Source organism: Staurois parvus, unplaced genomic scaffold (assembly GCF_062004578.1).
Source record: "Staurois parvus isolate SC_StPar_1 unplaced genomic scaffold, SC_StPar_1.0 ptg000017l, whole genome shotgun sequence".
Taxonomy (NCBI): Eukaryota; Metazoa; Chordata; class Amphibia; order Anura; family Ranidae; genus Staurois; species Staurois parvus.
In genome coordinates, this window is record NW_028317813.1 from 4,354,933 (window position 1) to 4,375,311 (window position 20,379).

The following is a 20,379-nucleotide window of genomic DNA, read 5'->3' on the forward strand; positions in this document are numbered from 1 at the left end:
GGTTTAGCGGTTGCCAGGAGAACGGTACTTGCCTGACTGCATTGTGCCAAGTGTAAAGTTTGGTGGTGGGGGGATTATGGTGTGGGGTTGTTTTTCAGGGGTTGAGCATGGCCCCTTCGTTCCAGTGAAGGGAACTCTTAAGGTGTCAGCATAGCAAGACATTTTGGACAATTTCCTGCTCCTGTGTGGGAACAGTTTGGGGATGAGGGCCACTTAGGGGTGTACTCACTTTTGTTGCCAGCGGTTTAGACATTAATGGCTGTGTGTTGAGTTATTTTGAGGGGACAGCAAATTTACACTGTTATACAAGCTGTACACTCACTGCTTTACATTGTAGCAAAGTGTCATTTCTTCAGTGTTGTCACGTGAAATATATAATAAAATACTCACAAAAATTTGAGGGGTGTACTCATTCCAATGGATGATGACATGTTTCTTTTTCAATAAATTATAATATTACTACACTATGGGCACCCTTCTTTCTGGCTCTGCACCGTGCTATTAACTTTACAGAATCCTGGGTGACATCAGGCCATAACCAGCCCCAGAATCCAGAGGAGGGATATCCTTACCAGGCTCCACATCCATCCCACCTTAAAGGGGACCTCTGGCAGATTTCATCATATTGCTTATACTGCGCATTTTAAATGAGCATCTGGTGAGTGTGCATTTTTACCACCTTCCGCACTTCACCGAATCATCTTTTATATGGGATATAGGAAAATTGTATTCCTCACTTCAGGATAAGATACTCCACCTCTAAGGACTATTTGCACATTTTTTTGGGACATTCATTTACTACTTATTTACTATTTAATGCAATCACACACCAGTCCACTTCAGAATATTAATTATTTATTTAACTCATAATTCCTTGGATTTCACATGCACTGGGCACTTTATGCATTTATTTATTCATCAGTTGTGTATTTAACTTCATGATTTCATAGCGCTGCACTTTTATTATTACTCAAAGTTTCAATCAGGATTACTACACAGATATGGAAGAAATACGCAAAGCACACCAAGATCCAAGTAGGAAACACATTCTTGTATTTAGATAATAATTTGCTTATCCCAGAGTTCAATGACTAAACTATGAAGAAGAAAAAAAAAGTGTACAGATCTTTAGCATGTGTTCAATATTTTGAAGGCCATGTGGCACAAAGAAGTGGTTATCATTGCTATGTAGCACTGATCACACTGAGTCTAGAGTACAACTCACATCTGTAGTTAACAGCCTAGAACTAACATTCCTAATGCTGGTAAGCAACAGAACGCCAAGTTACATTTACTCAAGACAGCTGATCATAGATGTCAGTACAAGGACACACTCCGAGGCAACATAACACTCCCTCCTCCCCCCACATTTCCTTGCTTGCTCCCTACATGCTGCAGAAAAAGATCTGTCCAAGCCAACAGAGACATACTGTACTCTGCATTACACAATATACACACTGCAGGGATTCATTCTTGTTTTGTATGTTGCTGGCAGTGAGACATGCCTACCATTATGCCTTTACATAATTAAAAAGTATTAACTGATACAATAGAGGAATGGTAACATTTTGCATGCGGGACGTGGGAACTGTAGTGATAATAAAGGGTTCTGTCCATACACATTACAGTATGTAGCAATCGGCTCAGCTGGAAATGTTGCATTAAGTGGATTCCAAAAAAGATTTAAAAAAGTCTTTTAGTAGATAAGGAAAGCTAAATGCTGTGTCCAAAGGTCTCAGCTCCCCAACCCCTCACTGTTGAGCTCCATGTAATGCAAGATCCCTCTTTTCCTTACCAACAGTTCATAATGATGATTCCACTCCACACTTCATCAATGTCCTAAGAGGACATGACACTTCCTTAGATCTTAACATTTTACAGAATTTCTTGTTATGGCAATGATCTCTTAGAGAGCAGAAATAAAACCTCTATAATCCTGTGAACCATGCGTCACTATAGAGTGTGGACTTTCCCAAAATGGCAGCCATACAAGAACTGGTATGGAATTTTAAAGTGTTACTCAACCCAGGACCCTGCATTCACTATATCTGGTCTCCCACAGTACACAGAACATGGAAGTGCAATTTGTTTAGTAAATATAAACAGCTAAATACCTTTTCTTATCAGCAGTTAGAGCAGTCCTGTGACTTAAGCAGATCTTGTAGGAGGAGTTTTCTTTCTGTTCTAGGAGGATGCAAAACCCCTGACCTCTGTCAGGACAGTGCCGATTGGCCCTGTGCTGATCACATGCACTCTCCCAAGAAAAAACCTCTCTAGCAATACACACTAAACTGAGCATGTGCAGAATGGCTATGGTTCAGTATCTCTTATCTGGAGATAAGACATGAACATTTGAATGCCCTTTTACACAATGCAGAGGATTAACCCCTTAGGTTCCACATCGAGTATAAGAAGCTTGCTGTGCTGCACAGACTGATTTTACGGTTGTGGGTTTTTGAACACCTTAAGAACAAATCTCCCCATGAATCTATTTTCTCATGCTGTTCCCCAGGGGGCTGTCCTGTTTTTGTAGGTGCTGTGGTTCTAGCATGGCCAACAGCATGCTCCATGCCAGTGTCCGACCATGCCGCCCTGTAGGTGAGGAATAAGTTTCAGATCTGATAGACAGCCTTAGTCTGGGCACTAGGTGCTTTCCAGAAACCAGTGCTGTCACATCACCTTCAAAAGGAGAGGAGTGAGTCAGAGCAACTGTGTGTGCACTTTACAAAGATTCATGCATTCTTATGCCAGTCAGCATCTTGTGTCCAGTAGCGAGCCTGTCAGCTTTGAGAGAAGAAGACCACCCTATGCTCAGCAGTGAGTTTGTCAGTTTTGGAGATGAGAGATTTTGTCGCAGCAGAGGGAGCAGCGTGATACATCTTAAGATACTAGACCTCATATATAGATAACATAGGACTTCATAACTTACCGGGAAGGGGCAAGTGTATTGCAATACAGAGCTGTGCACACACTGAATAGAGGGCACTAGTAACTGAACTCTGCCCAAGAGGAATGTCCACATACTGGGCATCCGGCAGTGCAGAAACTGACAGGCAGCAATTAGGAGAAGCAAATTGGTTTCTTTTCTCCACATCAATCTATACAGCAGTTTTTATTCAATTAGGTCACTTTACCAGTTCATTGTGTGAACGGATGGTCAACAACATCCACTCACTACAGCTTTGTGTGATCTGATGTAAGGAGGAGCTGATGTGCACCATAGACAGGTAAACAGGAATCATGATGGGGAAAAAAAAAAAAAAAAAATATATATATATATATATACACACACACACACACACACAAATATATATACATATATACACACACATATACATACATACACACACACACTATAAGCAGTCTGAACACCCCTGTTAAAATATCATGTTTGTGTTATGTAAAACAATGAGACAAAGATAAAAAGGTGGAAACATTTCTGAATAGATTTAATGTGACCTATAAACTGGGGGAAATAAAAATAAAAAAACTAAAATATGATGGTTGCATAAGTGTGCACACCCTTAAACTAATACTTTATTGAAGCACCTTTTAGATTTTATTACAGCATTTATTTTTGGGTAGGAGTCTATCAGCATTGCACATCTTGGACTTGAGGGGGGAGGTAAACATAAAAAACTAAAATAATGTAGTTGCATAAGTGTGCACACCCTCTTTTAACTGGGGATGTAGCTGTGTTCCGGATTAAACAATCACATTCAAAATCATGTTAAATAGGAGTCAGTACACACCTGCCATCATTTAAAGTGCCATTGATTAACCCCAAATAAAGTTCAGCTGTTCTAGTCTTTCCTGACATTTTCTTAGTCGCATCCTACAGCAAAAGCCATGGTCCACAGAGAGCTTCCAAAGCATCAGAGGGATCTCACTGTTAAAAAGGTATCAGTCAGGAGAAGGGTACAATAGAATTTCCAAGGCATTAGACATACCATGAAACACAGTGAAGACAGTCATCATCAAGTTTAGAAAATATGGCGCAACAATGACATTACCAAGAACTGGACGTCCCTCCAAAATTGATGAAAAGACGAGAAGAAAACTGTTCTGGGAGGCTGCCAAGAGGCCTACAGTAACATTAAAGGAGCTGCAGGAATATCTGGCAAGTGTTGGCTGTGTGCTACATGTGACAACAATCTCCCGCATTCTTCATATGTCTGGGCTATGGGGTAGAGTGGCAGGACAGAAGCCTTTTCTTACAAAAGGAAAACATCCAAGCCTGGATAAATTTTGCAAAAACACATCTGAAACCTCTCAAAAGCATGTGGGAAAATGTGTTATGGTCTGATGAAACCAAGGTTAAACCTTTTGGCGATAATTCCAAGAGATGTTTGCCACAAAAACAACACTGCACATCACCAAAAGAACACCATACCAACAGTGAAGCATGATGGTGGCAGCATCATGCTTTGGGGCTGTTTTTCTTCAGCTGAAACTGGGGCCTTAGTCAAGGTAGAGAGAATTATGAACAGTTCCAAATACCAGTCAATATTGGCACAAAACCTTCAGGCTTTTGCTAGAAAGTTGAACATGAAGAGGAACTTCATCTTTCAGCATGACAACAACCCAAAGCATACGTCCAAATCAACAAAGGAATGGCTTCACCAGAAGATGATTAAAGTTTTGGAATGGCCCAGCCAGAGCCCATACCTTAATCCAATCGAAAATCTGTGGGGTGATCTGAAGAAGGCTGTGCACAGGAGATGCCCTCGCAATCTGACAGATTTGTAATGTTTTTGCAAGGAAGAGTGGGCAAATATTTCCAAGTCAAGATGTGCCATGCTGATAGACTCATACCCAAAAAAAACTGAGTGCTGTAATAAAATCTAAAAGGTGCTTCAATAAAGTATTAGTTTAAGGGTGTGCACACTTATGCAACCATATTATTTTAGCTTTTTATTTTTACTTCCCTCCCCCTAAAAGATTTCAGTTTGTTGTTCAACTGAGCTGTACAGTTTATAGGTTACATTAAAAAGGTGGAAAAAGTTCTGAAATGACTTATCTTTGGCTCAGTTTTTTACATCGCAGAAACCTGACATTTTAACAGGGGTGCGCAGACTTTTTATATCCACTGTATATATACATTGCTCAAAAAAAATTAAAGGAACACTTCTTAACCAGAGTATGGCATCAAATCAATTAAAGTCCTGGGATATTGATCTGGTCAATTAAGTAGCAGAGGGGGTTGATAATCAGTATCAGCTGCTTTGGTGTTAATGCAATTAACAACAGGTGCACTAGATGGGCAACAATGAGACATCCCCCAAAACAAGAATGGTTTTAAAGGTGGAGGCCACTGACATTTTTTCCCCTACTCATCTTTTCTGACTGTTTTTCACTAGGTTTGCATTTGGCTAGGGTCAATGTCACTATTGGTAGCACGAGGCGATACCTGGACCCTACAGAGGTTGCACAGGCAGTCCAACTCCTCCAGGATGGCACATCAATACATGCCATTGCCAGAAGGTTTGCTGTGTCTCCCAGCACAGTCTCAAGAGCATGTAGAAGATTCCAGGAGACAGGCAGTTACTCTAGGAGAGCTGGACAGGGCCATAGAAGGTCCTTAACTCATCACCTGGACTGGAATCTGCTCATTTGTGCAAGCAGGAATAGGATGAGCACTGCCAGAGCCCTACAAAATTACCTCCAGCAGGCCACTGGTGTGAATATCTCTGACCAAATAATCAGAAACAGACTTCATGAGGGTGGCCTGATGGTCTGACGTCCTCTAGTGGGCCCTGTGCTCACTGCCTGATGAAGGGGTCCTGCGAGACTCCAAAACGTTGCCTTGCTGTAACTATGTGATGGTTTATTAAAACTTTTGGACCCATATTGGTGATCCTCGGTGTTCTGGTGACATTCTCCCTTGCTGATTCTGTTCGGTTCCAGCCGACGGTCACTGCAGCACCCACTTATACACACAGCCATTTTTAATGCAGGAACGTGTGCGTTTGGATTATACAAATGTGCTCAATGCACAGCACCATAGAACTTAATTGGCATTTTCCATTGAACACCAGAATTGGCAGGTCTGCCACTGGCGCCCTGTGATTATTGTTATTACACAGGATTTACTGTATTTTTCGCTCCATAAGACGCACTTTTTTCCCCCAAAAAAAGGGGGGGAAATGTCAGTGCGTCTTATGGAGCGAATACAAAGTGGCCGGTCCGGTATTTCTGCCGCCACCATGTCAGAATACCGGGGCGGCCGCTCAGCTGTTCTCTCCTGCAGGGCCTTACCTGTTCCTGGCTCCAGCGCTGCACAGTCTTCCTGCGCTGGCTTCTGTGACAGCCGGGTGCCCACTGCGCATGTGCTGCGCTTTGTGAATGATCCGGTGTCTTCTGGGACACATGACAGGTCCCAGAAGGCGCCGGGCCATTCACAAAGCGCAGTGCTTCTCGCGCATGCGCAGTGGGCACCCGGCTGTCACAGAAGCCGGCCCGGGAAGAAGGAAGGAAGGACAACTCCGCGGAAGTGGGAGCGGGTACCTGACAAATTTAGGTACCCGCTCCCCCTCCCTCCCCAAAGGTCAGCAGTCTCCGGTCATCCCCTGCACTGTGTGCGCAGTCTCCGGTCATCCCCTGCACTGTGTGCGCAGTCTCCGGTCATCCCCTGCACTGTGTGCGCAGTCTCCGGTCATCCCCTGCACTGTGTGCGCAGTCTCCGGTCATCCCCTGCACTGTGTGCGCAGTCTCCGGTCATCCCCTGCACTGTGTGCGCAGTCTCCGGTCATCCCCTGCACTGTGTCCGCAGTCTCCGGTCATCCCCTGCACTGTGTCCGCAGTCTCCGGTCATCCCCTGCACTGTGTCCGCAGTCTCCGGTCATCTCCTGCACTGTGTCCGCAGTCTCCGGTCATCTCCTGCACTGTGTCCGCAGTCTCCGGTCATCCCCTGCACTGTGTCCGCAGTCTCCGGTCATCCCCTGCACTGTGTGCGCAGTCTCGGGTCATCCCCTGCACTGTGTGCGCAGTCTCCGGTCATCCCCTGCACTGTGTCCGCAGTCTCCGGTCATCCCCTGCACTGTGTCCGCAGTCTCCGGTCATCCCCTGCACTGTGTCCGCAGTCTCCGGTCATCTCCTGCACTGTGTCCGCAGTCTCCGGTCATCTCCTGCACTGTGTCCGCAGTCTCCGGTCATCTCCTGCACTGTGTCCGCAGTCTCCGGTCATCTCCTGCACTGTGTCCGCAGTCTCCGGTCATCTCCTGCACTGTGTCCGCAGTCTCCGGTCATCTCCTGCACTGTGTCCGCAGTCTCCGGTCATCTCCTGCACTGTGTCCGCAGTCTCCGGTCATCTCCTGCACTGTGTCCGCAGTCTCCGGTCATCTCCTGCACTGTGTCCGCAGTCTCCGGTCATCTCCTGTACTGTGTCCGCAGTCCATTGGTTCAGAATATTTTTTTTTCTTGTTTTTCCCCTCTAAAACCTAGGTGCGTCTTATGGTCAGGTGCGTCTTATGGAGCGAAAAATACGGTATATAGCGATTTCACAGATGAGAGCAGGTTCACCCTGAGCACGTGACAGAAGTGAAAGGGTCTCGAGAAGCTGTGGAGAACGTTATGCTGCCTGTAAGATCGGTTAGCATGACCATTTTGGTGGTGGGACATTGATGGTCTGGGGAGGAATATCCATGAAGGGATGCACAGACCTCTACAGGCTAGACAATGGCACTCTGACTGCCATCAGACATCGGGATGAAATCCTTGGACCCATTGTCAGGCCCTACGTTGGTGCAGGAGGTCCTGGGTTCCTCCTGGGGCACGACAATGCCTGGCCTTATGTGGCGAGAGTATGCAGGCAGTTCCTGGAGCATGAAGGAATTTATATCCCACGTTCGCCTGACCTAAATCCAATAGAACACCTCTGGGATCAATGTTTCGGTCCATACGACGCCACCAGGTTGCACCTTAGACTGTCCAGGAGCTCAGTGATGCCCTGGTCCAGATCTGAGAGGAAATACCTCAGAACACCATCCCTCATCTCATTAGGAGCATGCACCAACATTGTCAGGCATGCATACAAGCATGTAGGGGCCATACAAACTACTGAATACCATTCAATGAAATTTCAGCAAAATGGACTAGCCTGCTGCGTCATTTCTTCACTTTGATTTTAAGGGCGTCTTTGATTTCAGTCCTCTGTAGGTTGATAATTTTCATTTCCATCAAACGATGGGGCATGCTTATGTTCTTAACACATTACCCAGTCCATATCAGTATAGATATCCAGCATGATATATTTTTCCTCATTGAGACCTGATGTGTTTTCAAAGTTTTCCTTTAATCTTTTAGGTGTGTGTATATATATATATATATATATATATATATATATATATATATATATATATATATATATATATATATATATATATATATATAAAAATGTGCTTGGCAACACAAATTGCTAATCAGCCATCAACATGTTAGTGCCAGACGGGCTGGTCTGATTTCAGAAACTGATGATCTACTGGGATTCTAACGCACAACCATCTCTAGGGTTTACAGAGAACGGTCAAAAAAAAGATAATACCCAGTGAGCATTAGTTGTGTGGACAAAAATGCCGTGCTGATGTCAGAGGAAAATGGGCAAACCGGTTTGAGCTAATAGAAAGGCAACAGTAACTTAAATAACCACTTGTTACAATAAAGGTATGCAGAATACAATCTGTTAACACACAACACGTCAAATCATGAAGCAGATGGGCTGCAGCAGCTGAAGACCACACCGGGCATCACTCCTGTCAGCTAAGAACAGGAAATGGAGGCTACAATTCACACAGGCTTACCAAAATTGGAAAATAGAATATTAGAAAAATGTTGCCTAGTCTAATGAGTCTCGATTTCAGCTGAGACATTCAAATGGTAAGGTAAGAATTTGGCATAAACAACATGAAAGCATGCATCCATCCTGCCTTGTATCATTGGTTCAGGCTGGTGGTGGTGTAATGGTGTGGGGAATATTTTCTTGGCACACTTTGGGCCCCTTTGTATCAACTGAGCATGGTTCAAATGCCACGGCCTACCCAAGTATTGTTGCTGACCATGTCCTTTGGGATGTGGTGTAACGGGAAAGTCGCATCATGGATGTGCAGCTGACAAATATGCAGCAACTGCGTGATACTATTACGTCAACATGGACCAAAATCTCTGAAGAATGTTTCCAACAACCTGTTGAAATGATGCCATGAAGAACTAAGGCAGTTCTGAAGGCAAAAGGGGGTCCAACCCGGTACTAGCAAGGTTTACCTAATAAATGCTACCATTGTTGACCTCCTAAAAATGTGAATGGCCACAAAAAAACCTCATTTACTTATTTTGGCTACTTCTTGCTATAAGCGCTAAAGTCCGGTATCTATCACCTTAATTTGTTTCCAGGTGTAGGCTGCTTTCCTCCTCTGTGTGAAAACAGCACCATCTTGCCTGCGTTTTGGCGTTTACTTCCTCTTTTCCTGGATGAACAGAGCCAAGCACACTTGAAAGGTTGCCATGGTGCTGTGACCTCAGCTCATCCCTATGGCAATCAGTAAACCCCACTGCAAGAAAACTTCCCAACCCCTTTGACGTCAAGGAATCGCAACATCCAAGTCGGAGACAGAGGAGCTCATCATCGCGACTGGGCACTCTGATCATCTTGCCATGACCAGGATGCCAAGAACAAGAGAGGTAATGCACATGTACCAAATGACTTCACTAGGAAGAACAGCCAGATCGTATGAAAAGAACAGATCTAGAGCATTTTATGGCAAGCAGCAATTAATATGTAGATAAATAATACTGCAGATGAGGATAAGTTGTTTTCTTGACTTTACTTCCACCCTAATATACTGTGCCACAAACCCAAGCCAAGACAAGATGCCAAACACCGGGGTGGGAGGGATATTTACTAAAAGTGGAGTGTGCAAAATCTGGTGCAACTCTGCATTGAAACCAATCAGCCTCAAGGTTTTATTGTCAAAGCTTACCTGAACAAGCTGAAGATAGAAGCCGATTGGCTACCATGCACAGCTGCACCACATTCTGACTGCACCAGTTTTAGCAAATCTCCCTCATAACGTTTACAGAGGGAGACCTCCATGCTTCTCTCAGTACAAGTTTCCTTTCATTTAATATGCTGATGGAAAGAGCAATGAGGATGTGTAAAACACAACGCAACCACTTCTATTTACCCTTAGTTTAAATCTGTAAGGATAAAGGAAGGGAGGAAATTCTCTCCAATGGTGCCCAAGATAGCAGTCAAACCAAACAGTGATTCAGGACATTGACAGGACTCGGTGCAGATTTTTGTGAGAGGCAATGGCCCATTAAACAATGAATGGGTGAATGGTTTGTAAAAACATGGAGAGGTGCAAAACGAATAGCAACTGGCCACATAATAAAGTGAATGTTCAGTCTACTTCGTGAATATAGTGAAGCTGAGCTCACTCCAATCATCCAATCATGTGAAAGCAATAATCATGATTTTTTTTTTTTCTTGTACAACATGACAGTGTTCAAAGCGAATAAAACTTAACGTGTTTATTATCTAAGTGTACAACTGCAAAATATGTAGAACTTTCCAAAGTAAACAATTTAAGTGAACAGTCTCTAATCTTTCAGTAATTTAACTCAATTGCTCTTGCATTATGATACTTAAAGCTGAACTCCAGGCAAATGTATTTTTTTTTTCCTCCATGCACTGGGGCTGGGCCTGCACCGCATGGGTTAACTGATCATTTCAACTGGAGAGCCGAGATATACTCACCTAATCCTCTAAACCTCCCAGCACAAGACCAGTTCCTGTGACTCCTGCCCCCCCTGTGGTCTATTGCAGTGGACTGTTCCTGACATCACCACAGACCAGGTCTGGACATGACGGCGTCAGGGACAATCTACCACTGAATGTGGGGGAGTACCGTTTCCAGGACATCGAAGGATTGGACGAGTATAGACTCTGTGTTATCTGTTAGACAAATTGAGCAGTTAACCCATGCAGTGTGGGCACAGCCCCACTGCATGAGAAAAAATGATGGGCTTTAACCATTTCTTTTGACACAAATAGAACTTCACTCCTTACAATCCAAAGCTAGCCATACACCTTTGAATTCTCTTACTGAGCCCTGCAGCTGAACAAGGGAAAAAAAAAAAAAAAAATCAATAGATTCCTTCATCCACACTAAACGGTGTGACTGGATGCAGTCACTGTTCAGCCAATAATTTTCCAATGGAAAAGGTAAATGTTGTGGAAGTCACACATCTCTGCAAAACCCCATAAGTTGTATTCCAGCCTCAGTCTAGGCTCCAACCAGGCTATAAGGAAGTGGCCTGGTTGGAGCCCAGGCTGAGGCTCTCATACACCTTCTTAAAGGGTTTTAAAAAGATATGTGACTTCCAGGACTTTTCCATTAGATATCTAGAGCTGGGACGAGCTCTGTCCTTGTCTGCACCTCAACCGGCTGCTACATAAGAGGACCCGGTGGAGCCTTGAGCTGCACCTGTCAATTTAGTTTGGGTCACGATAATTTTCCAACCCAGCTCAGCTGATCAGCTTTTGTGGATCTGAGTGTTGCCAACAAGGCTACCCACTGCTCAAATTTAGACCAATTCAGCAAGAATCATCCAACATTCAAGTTGTCTATGGCTAGCTTAAAGTAAACTAATGCCAAAACGATTCATGTATTGTGTCATGGCTGCAAGATATGGGCATTTGAAAATTGTAGCAATCAACAAACATGTCAAATATTAAATCATGCATGCTTAAAAGATAGGATTTCAGGATTATCCACTGGGACAAAAGTGACAGCGACAAGCCAGGAATGCCAAACACCTTCAATGGATCATTAGTCAGAGAGGAACACTGATGACAGTCTCTGCAATGGGCAACTAAATTGACTTCTAAATTCCTGAGCAGGTGAACCTCAAATAAAGAAAGAACAACACATTTTACACTACTTCTTTACCCCTCTCAAACTCCCATCCTTTCTACCTAATTGTTATTTGCAAATTTTCATTATATATATATATATATATATATATATATATATATATATATATATATATATATATATATATATATATATTTTTTTTTTTTTTTTTTTAATTTATTTATTTATTTTTTTCAAATACAGAAACCTTTGGAAACACAGATCCCGGGGGCAATACTTAGAGCACTGGCAATGTTAGCAGCAAAATCCCCAGTGTAACTGCACCATCTAAGGACTAGTTCAAGCCAGCCTGTGTGCTATGCCATGTGTGCTAATGTGCATTTAGTCAGGGCAGTGCAATGCCTTGGTATATTGTATTGCAGGGTTTACTTCTTTTCTCATTTAGCCTAGGTTCACACTATGAACCGCACAGGATGTGCACTGAATTTCTGTGCATTTCACATGTAATTCAGTGCAGTGTGATTTCAGCCCATTTATTTTGAATGGGCTGAAATCACGCCACACCCAAACGTTTGGAAACGCAAAGTAATCGGTTCACATGGCAGTTTTGCACCATGCGAGCTAGTGCTAGCAAATGCACTGCATTTGCGACCTGCATTAGGGATGTTGTTAACATTGCAGAACGCAAGGACAGTACATTTTGAACGTGGTGTGGGAATTGCACATGGATCGTGAGTTTCCCGCACCATGATCTAGTGTGAACCACTGCTAAAGCAGTATTATTATACAGTATTTATATAGCGCCACAAGGTTTGCTCAGCGCTGTACATTATAGCGGCGGACAGAACATGAGACAATACAGTAACGAAACAATACACGAGGGGTTCGAGGGCCCTGCTCTTTCCAGCTTACAATCTAGGAGGGAGGGGATAGTGGTACAGGAGGAAGTGGCTGTGGGGGATGGAGTGGTAGGAGGAGTGGAGGAGATCGGCTGTTAGGTGAGGCTGGGGTAGGCTTCCCTGAAGAGATGGGTTTTCAGGGTGCGCTGAAGGTGAGGAGGGTAGGTGATAGTCTGATGGATTGGGGTAGAGAGTTGCAGAAGATGGGGGAAGTCCTGGAGAAGTCCTGCAGTCCGGTGTGGGGGGGAGGAGACCAGGGAGCTAGAAAGTAGTAGGTCTTGTGAGGAGCGAAGAGCACGTGTTGGGTGGTATTTGGGTATCAGGTTGGTGAGGTAGTTTGGGGCAGTGTTATGAATGGCTTTGCAGTAGTAACCTCTACCACTTGCAGTCCTGCCATGTTACGCCATAATATGCTAGTACGTACCACATATGAGCACATTATGGCAGAACTACGTTTAAAACAGAGCCCTCCAGCGCGGTGCTGTCACTGCTGCCAGCACTCCCATCTTTGCCTGGTCTTCTTTCTGGGTTTGTGTCCTCCAACAGGTTGAATTAGGGTGGTGCTGATACTAAACATTTGCAAGGGTACTCATACTCGTGCAAATACTTCGATATCTGAAACCGATAGCTTTCAGGTGGGATTTGAGCCCATACAAAATGAATGGCTCAAAGCGCACTGAAAATCGCACCGCACCCACAGGTTTTTGACAAAGCGTGAAAGCGAATTGGTTTCTATGCTGAGCTGCATCAGATTTTGCATGCTCCAATTTTAATGAATCTTCCCTGTGTCACAGTGTTAAGGGATCAATAGAAAGCAGGGTTGCATAGATACCCAGTTTACTAACTGCTAAAACCAATGGTCACTACTCCATACTCTTACTATTTGACCTCTCTGCGGCTTTTGATACTATTGACTATCCCCTCCTCCTCAAAAAACTCCACTCTTGACCTCCAAGACTCTGCTCTCTCCTGGTTCTCCTCCTATTGCAGCGCTCCTTCAGCATTACCTATAACTGTCCCCTTGTTTCCACTCCCTCTTTCTGTAGGGGTCCCTCAAGGTTCTGTCCTTGGACCCCTTCTCTTCTCCATCTACACCTCCTCCCTTGGTCACTTGATAAATTCCCATGGCTTTAAGTACCATCACTATTCTGATGACACACAAATCTATCTTTCTACCCCTCACCTCACCCTTTCAGTCTCCACTCGCATTACTAACCTACTAAGTGACATATCGGCATGGATGTCACTCCACTTCCTCAAACTCAATCTTTATAAAACTGAGCTCATACTATTCTCTCCAGCCCGTGCCCCCTCCCCTGACTTGTCCAACAAGATTAATAATACAACCATCAGTCCCTCCCCTCATGCCAGGGTACTAGATGTAATCCTGGACTTCCATCTGTCCTTTCAGCCCCAGATCCAATCACTGTCCAAATCTTGTAGACGTCACCTCAGCAACATCTCCAAGATATGCCCGTTCCTAACCTCGGAAACCACTAAGCAACTTATTCACTTCATTGTTATATCTCGCCTTGACTATTGTAACTCCCTCCTCATTGGCCTACCTCATCGCAGGCTATCCCCTCTTCAGTCTATCATGAATGCTGCTGCCAGAATCATCAACCTTACTAACTGTTCTGTATCTGCCACCCCTCTCTGCCAATCCCTCCACTGGCTTCCCATTGCCCAACAAATAAAATTCAAAACGTTAACAATAACATATAAAGCCATTTACAACTCTGCCCCAAATTACAGCACCAATCTTGTCTCCAAATATCACCCAAACCGTCCTCTCTGCTGCTCCTACAACCTCCTGCTCTCTAGCTCCCTTGTCTCCCCCTCCCATGCTCATCTCCAAGACTTCTCCAGAGCCTCCCCATCCTCTGGAACTCTCTACCCCAATCTATCCATCTATCACCTACTCTGCCCACTTTTATTAGATCTCTGAAAACCTCTCTCTTCAGGGAAGCCTATCCTGCCTTCAGCTAATAACCAAATCTTCTATTCCTCCTATCAGTTCATCCCCCACAGTTATTACCTTTTGTACTATCAGCCCCTCCCTTTTAGATTGTAAGCTCCAAGGATCAGGGCCCTCCTAACCCTCTTGTATTGAACTGCATCGTTAATGTATGGTCTCCCTTTATATTGTAAAGCGCTGAGCAAACTGTTGGCGCTATATAAATCCTGTGTAATAATAATCATAATACCGATACTAAGCATTTGCAAGAGTACTAGTACTCGTGCAAAGGCTCTGATACCTTTGCAGTACAATTTGAGCCTGTACAAAATGAACGGACCCATATTGCACTGCAAAGAATTGCATGTGATTTCAGCTGAAATAGTGTTGCGATTCTGTCCAAATCACATGCGGTTTCCCTTTGGGTGCGGTGCAATTTGCAGTGCGATTTGAGCCATTTTGTATGGCTCAAATCGCACCACACCCACAGGGAAACCTCTTGTGATTCGGAAATGAATCACACTGCATTTCAGTTCAAATCACATGCAATTCTTTGCGGTGCAATTTGAGCCTATTTATTTTGTATAGGCTCAAATTGCACCACAAAGATATCGGTGAGCACAAGTATTGCTACTCATATTTTCCGATATCTGTGGAACCCTAATTCGAATAGCCAGGCCAAAACAACGTCACTCCAAGCATGCGCACGAGAATCATCATTGCAAAGCATCACTGTGCAGGTGTGGTGAAGTCATCCGCTAGAGCTGATGTGAATATCTCAACAGCTTAAAGTGAAGGTCCAGTCGCAAATTTAAATTAAAAAATAAAGAATAAAGGTCAGCAGCTACAAACACTGTAGCTGCTGACTTTAAAAAAAAAAAAAAAAAAAAAAAAAAAAAAAAAAAAGGCACTCACCTGTCCCCCAGTGTCCTCACGCTGGCTGGGTTGACTGACCGGTCTCCTCAGCATCTTCAGTGTGGGCACCGGGCTGTGACAGCCTCTGCTTCACAGCTGGGTGCCCACTGCGCATGCGCTTTGTGAATGGCCCCGTCGTCTTCTGGGACCTGTCACATGTCCCAGAAGACGAAGGGGAGGGGGAGGACAACTTGCGCTTCCAATTGTCTAGACAATCGCAGTGGAAGTGAGAACCTGTCAAATTTAGGTACCCCCTTCTCCTTCCGCTCCCCAAAGGGTGCCAATCCTTAATGGGGAGCAAGGGACAAAGCCTTAAAGTGGAACTTCCCCGTTTGGGTAGAGCTCTGCTTTAAGCTGAGGAGATATTCACTTCCTACACTATTACCTGGAGGCGCAAATTTTAAATTGAGTTTACTACCACTTTAAGGCTTCATTAATGACACTATAAATACATTTATTCTGTTTGGACAAAAAAGAAAAAGTATTTTATGCACTGTGGTGGCATGCGGTACCTTAACCTCCCTGGCGGTATGATTATTTCAGATTTTTGGTGCTGAAAGCGGTACCATGTTTTTGCATTGAAATGTGTATTTTTTTTATTGTAGGCCTGTAATTTAGGAATAACTCACTGAAATCTGTCCAAACAAGAGTCTAGTAAACATTCCGGATATGATAAAACTTGAAACACAAAATCATAAATTATAATTTAATAAATAATCATAAAAAATAATAATATAATATAATAATAAATTTAATTCAATAATATAATCAAACCAAAAACACTGAAATTTGAAATATAGCACCAAGTTCGCACATCGCTGAGCAAAGTCGCAGAATCGTTTTCAGTGTCTGATGACAAATTTCCCCACGAATCATTATCACTCAATTCTGCAAGTGGTTCTGATTTACTATCGCTGTTCTCTAGCTGGTCTAAACCCGCTTTTGACCTAAAGGGACGCTTTTTGGACGCCATGGACTTTTCTAAGTTTCCAGGCAGAAAGAACAGTAAAAATGCAGGCAGGGAACAGGACAAAGCAGTAGGGACAAAATGTATGTGAAATGCTTTGAAACAGCAATGTTTTACTATGTAATAATCATTTTTTTTAAAAATGACATTTTTTTTTAAATTTCAAATTTGCTGCCGGTTCTGCCGCCCGTACGTCCCGACATCACAGGGACAGAAACAAGGAAGCCGGATGCCGGCATCGGCCGGAGGAGATGGCCGGGGACGCATCGCGGGAGTGAAGGACAAGGTAAGCGCTGAAGGGACCCCCTATGCAATGCCGCATGGTAGGCACGAGTGTAGCTCGGGGTTACCGCTTTTGGTACTGAAACTTTACCCCGAGCTACACTCGGGAATACCGCCAGGGAGGTTAAATAAAAGATGCTGAATGTCTGCATTTTTACACAGCCCACCTCAGCACAGCTTTATGGCATGAACAGGGCACACAGAGAACTGTTTTGTACGTTCCCTTGTGCTGATCTGTGCAGATGGATGGATGGACAGACACGGAATAACCGAGCTCTAAGCAGCCCCAACACCATGGAGCCCCATAGACTGAATTCTGTACAGCAAAAACAACTCTCAGCTCAGCTGTGACATTTCTACAGTGCAGGATTAAAATGAAACTCGAACTCTGATTGGTTGCTATGGGCAACCAGAAACTGCAGCTGTCACCTGTCCATACTGAGCCCCTGAGTGCAGGGAGGACAATGGAGAGGGGGGGGAGTCTGCTGACAGCTGGGCTCCTCTATGTGCTGGACTGACACTGCTGGCTCTTGTATGATAGAGAGCTACAACGTCCCTTTTATCAATCCAAACAACATATCGGCCCCAGCTCCATACTACGAACACCGAGAGGGCAACACAGACACCCCAGAACCACACACACCTCCCTCCAATCCCCACACCGTCCTAATTACCTGCACCGCACAGCCCAGCACAGCCCGACTCTTCAGCCCCACTGACAGCCGGCTGTACATTATGGAGGCCGCCATGTTGTCTCTGTCAGACACACCTCGACATTCAACTTTTCACGCAGGCGCAGCCGCCGCTACCATAAAGCCATCTGAGCAGATCGGCCGCCTACTGCGGTGGGAGTTGTTTACACTCGGTGGACGCTCTATCCCAGGCTGTAGGTAGAAGGTCATACTCTATGGTAGCTGGACAAGTTCTCGGCTCTCACCTGCGGCGGCTGTACAAGATTATGCAGACATGGCCGGGGGGAGGCTGGAGAAATATGTGGAGAGATAAGGAAAGACTGCCTGCCAGTGTCACAATATAGGAAATATTGCTGCAGCATAACTGAAGGCAAAACTTTTCTTCTAGTTTTGGATAGTGTGGAGAGGGATTAGAATCCCTGTCAGGTCCTATTCACCTTCTTTGTCATGGTCACCATTATCTAATAGAGCAAAAACATCCTACATGTGTGGTTGTCAACAGAACAGGAATAAAGGAGAAATCTTCCAGTGGGGACAGTAATTCTGGTGACAACCAGGAATTCTCTCATTTTAGAGGGATTTCCCTTTACTTCCTGTTATGGCTGCGGGACAGGAAATGAGGGGAAATCTCCCTCAACAGGACACAGATGGCAACCCCCCCCCCCCCCAGGAATTATAACCCTCCCTTTCTCCAAAATAAAATGTTTTGCTTAACCACTTGCCTACCGGGCACTTATGCCCTCTTCCTTACCAGGCCAATTTTCAGCTTTCAGCACTGTCGTACTTTGAATGAAAATTGCGCGGTCATGCAACATTGTACCCATATGCCATTTTTATCATTTTTTTCATACAAATAGAGCTTACTTTTAGTGGTATTTACTCACTGCTGGGTGTTTAATCTTTTGCGTTATAAACAAAAAAAGAGCAAAAAAGAAAAAAAGTTTTTCTTTGTTTCTATTATAAAATTATGCAAACAGGTAATTTTTCTCCTTCACTGATATGCGTTATAGAGGCTGCACTGATAGGCGGCACTGATAGGTGGCACTGATGAGGTGGCACTGATGATGGGCACTGACAGGCGGCACTGATGGGCACTGACTGGCAGCTCTGTGGGGCACTGATAGGTGGCACTGCTGGGCTGTACTGATGGGCACTGATGAGCACAGGTGGGTGGCACTGATGGGAACTTGTGGGTGGCACTGCTGGGCACTGATGATCTGTGCCGATCCCTCTTCTGACAACTGCCGGTCCTTGGCAGTACGTTCCTCACGCTGTGACAGCATGAGGAAAGTGCAGCCGATAACTGGCAATTGCATTTCCCAATGATCAGTGGGTCATTGGACACGGCTGTTCACGTGGTAAAGGCCGCTGTGATTGGCCTTTTACCATATCTCGTATAAGCTGTGTCCGTAGGACACAGCGATCACGGAGATGGTCAGGGGCGCACAGGAGAGCGCATTCTGGGAGGTCTTCACATGACATCCTCCCAGAACTGGCTGGCCACAGTGAAGCCGTCATTAAATCTGTAGTCAGCAAGTGGTTAAAGCGGAGGGCCAGTCAACATCTAAAAAAATAAAAGGTCGGCAGCTACAAAAACCAGCTGCTGACTTAAAAAACTGCCACTCACCTGTCCAAGGTAGAGTTGCCACCTTATCCCCTTAAAACAGAACACATATTAATTACACAGGTTCTGAGGCTGATTAAGGTGGTAATTAAACTCCGTGCCTTATCTGCATTAAGTTAGCCTCAGGACCTGTGTAATTAATATGTGTTCAGGTTTAAAGGGATGAGGTGGCAACCCTAGTCCAAGGATCTAGCAGTGTCCACACTGCAGCCAATTTTACTGGCTGTCTCCTCTCCCCAACACTGGCATCCTAACTGTGGGCACCCACCTGTGACAACCTGCCACCGCACAGCCGGGTGCCCACTGAGCATGTGTGAGCAACGCTGCGCCTTGTGAATGGTACCACACTCCTCTGGGACCTGTCACAGGGGGAGGTCAACTTCCAATTGCCTAGTCGATCAGAGCGGGTAGGGAAGTGGGAGCAGGTACCTGTCCAAATCGGGTACCGCTCCCCAAAGGTTCCAATCCTTAAAGGGGAGTCGGGGATGAGGTCTTAAGCAGAACTTCCCCTTTTTGGGTGGAGCTCCACTTTAAGGGCCAGTTCACACCACAAAAATGCAGCATGTTCTACTTTTTCTTCTTCACCGGAATCTGACTGGAACTGACTGCAACGCTGTGAACTAGGGCCATTGGAATACATGGAAAACACTGTGCATGCATTTTTGATGGAGAAAAAAACTGCACTGGACTGCATCTAGTGTGAACTGGCCCTAAGGCCTGTTTCACACCTGTGTGAATTTTGCATCACATAAAGATGCAAGTGTCATAAAAATAACGGAAAATTTCCTATCAAATACTTACCATAATTTTCCTTTCCTGATGGACTCCATGGCAGCATACGTATGTGTTAGTCCTGCCTTCTCTTCTCCTGTAGGACCCCACTCCCATAAATCTTTGCTCCTCGCCAGAGGCCGTGTTCCATAACTAGCCTACTCATAGCATTGGGAGGGTACTCCTGCTGCCATGGAGTCCATCAGGAAAGGAAAATTATGGTAATTATTTGATAGGAAATTTTCCATTTTCCTGACAGACTCCATGGCAGCATGGGAAAAAACTAGCCATATACAAACGGGTGGGCAGTTACTCAAACAAAGACTTTAATTTGTCCCATCAACCGACTTTCACACCAAAATTAACAGAGGAGGCAGGCTCTACACAGTAGGCTCTACG

At 44.6% G+C, this 20,379-nt stretch overlaps 2 protein-coding genes across 2 annotated transcripts in view; one reads left to right on the forward strand and one right to left on the reverse strand.

Moving 5' to 3' along the window:
* The window catches only part of SUCLA2 (succinate-CoA ligase ADP-forming subunit beta), a 107,308-nt gene extending 89,582 nt beyond the window's left edge, over positions 1–17,726 (reverse strand). Inside the window, exon 1 of the mRNA XM_089679038.1 lies at positions 17,568–17,726. Within this exon, the coding sequence (XP_089535164.1) occupies positions 17,568–17,642 (75 nt within the window). The 5' untranslated portion in view covers positions 17,643–17,726. The remainder of the gene's footprint in view (positions 1–17,567) is intronic.
* NUDT15 (nudix hydrolase 15) overlaps positions 9,654–20,379 on the forward strand; it is a 65,625-nt gene continuing 54,899 nt past the window's right edge. Inside the window, exon 1 of the mRNA XM_089679069.1 lies at positions 9,654–9,675. The gene's annotated coding sequence lies outside the window, so the exon portion shown is untranslated. The remainder of the gene's footprint in view (positions 9,676–20,379) is intronic.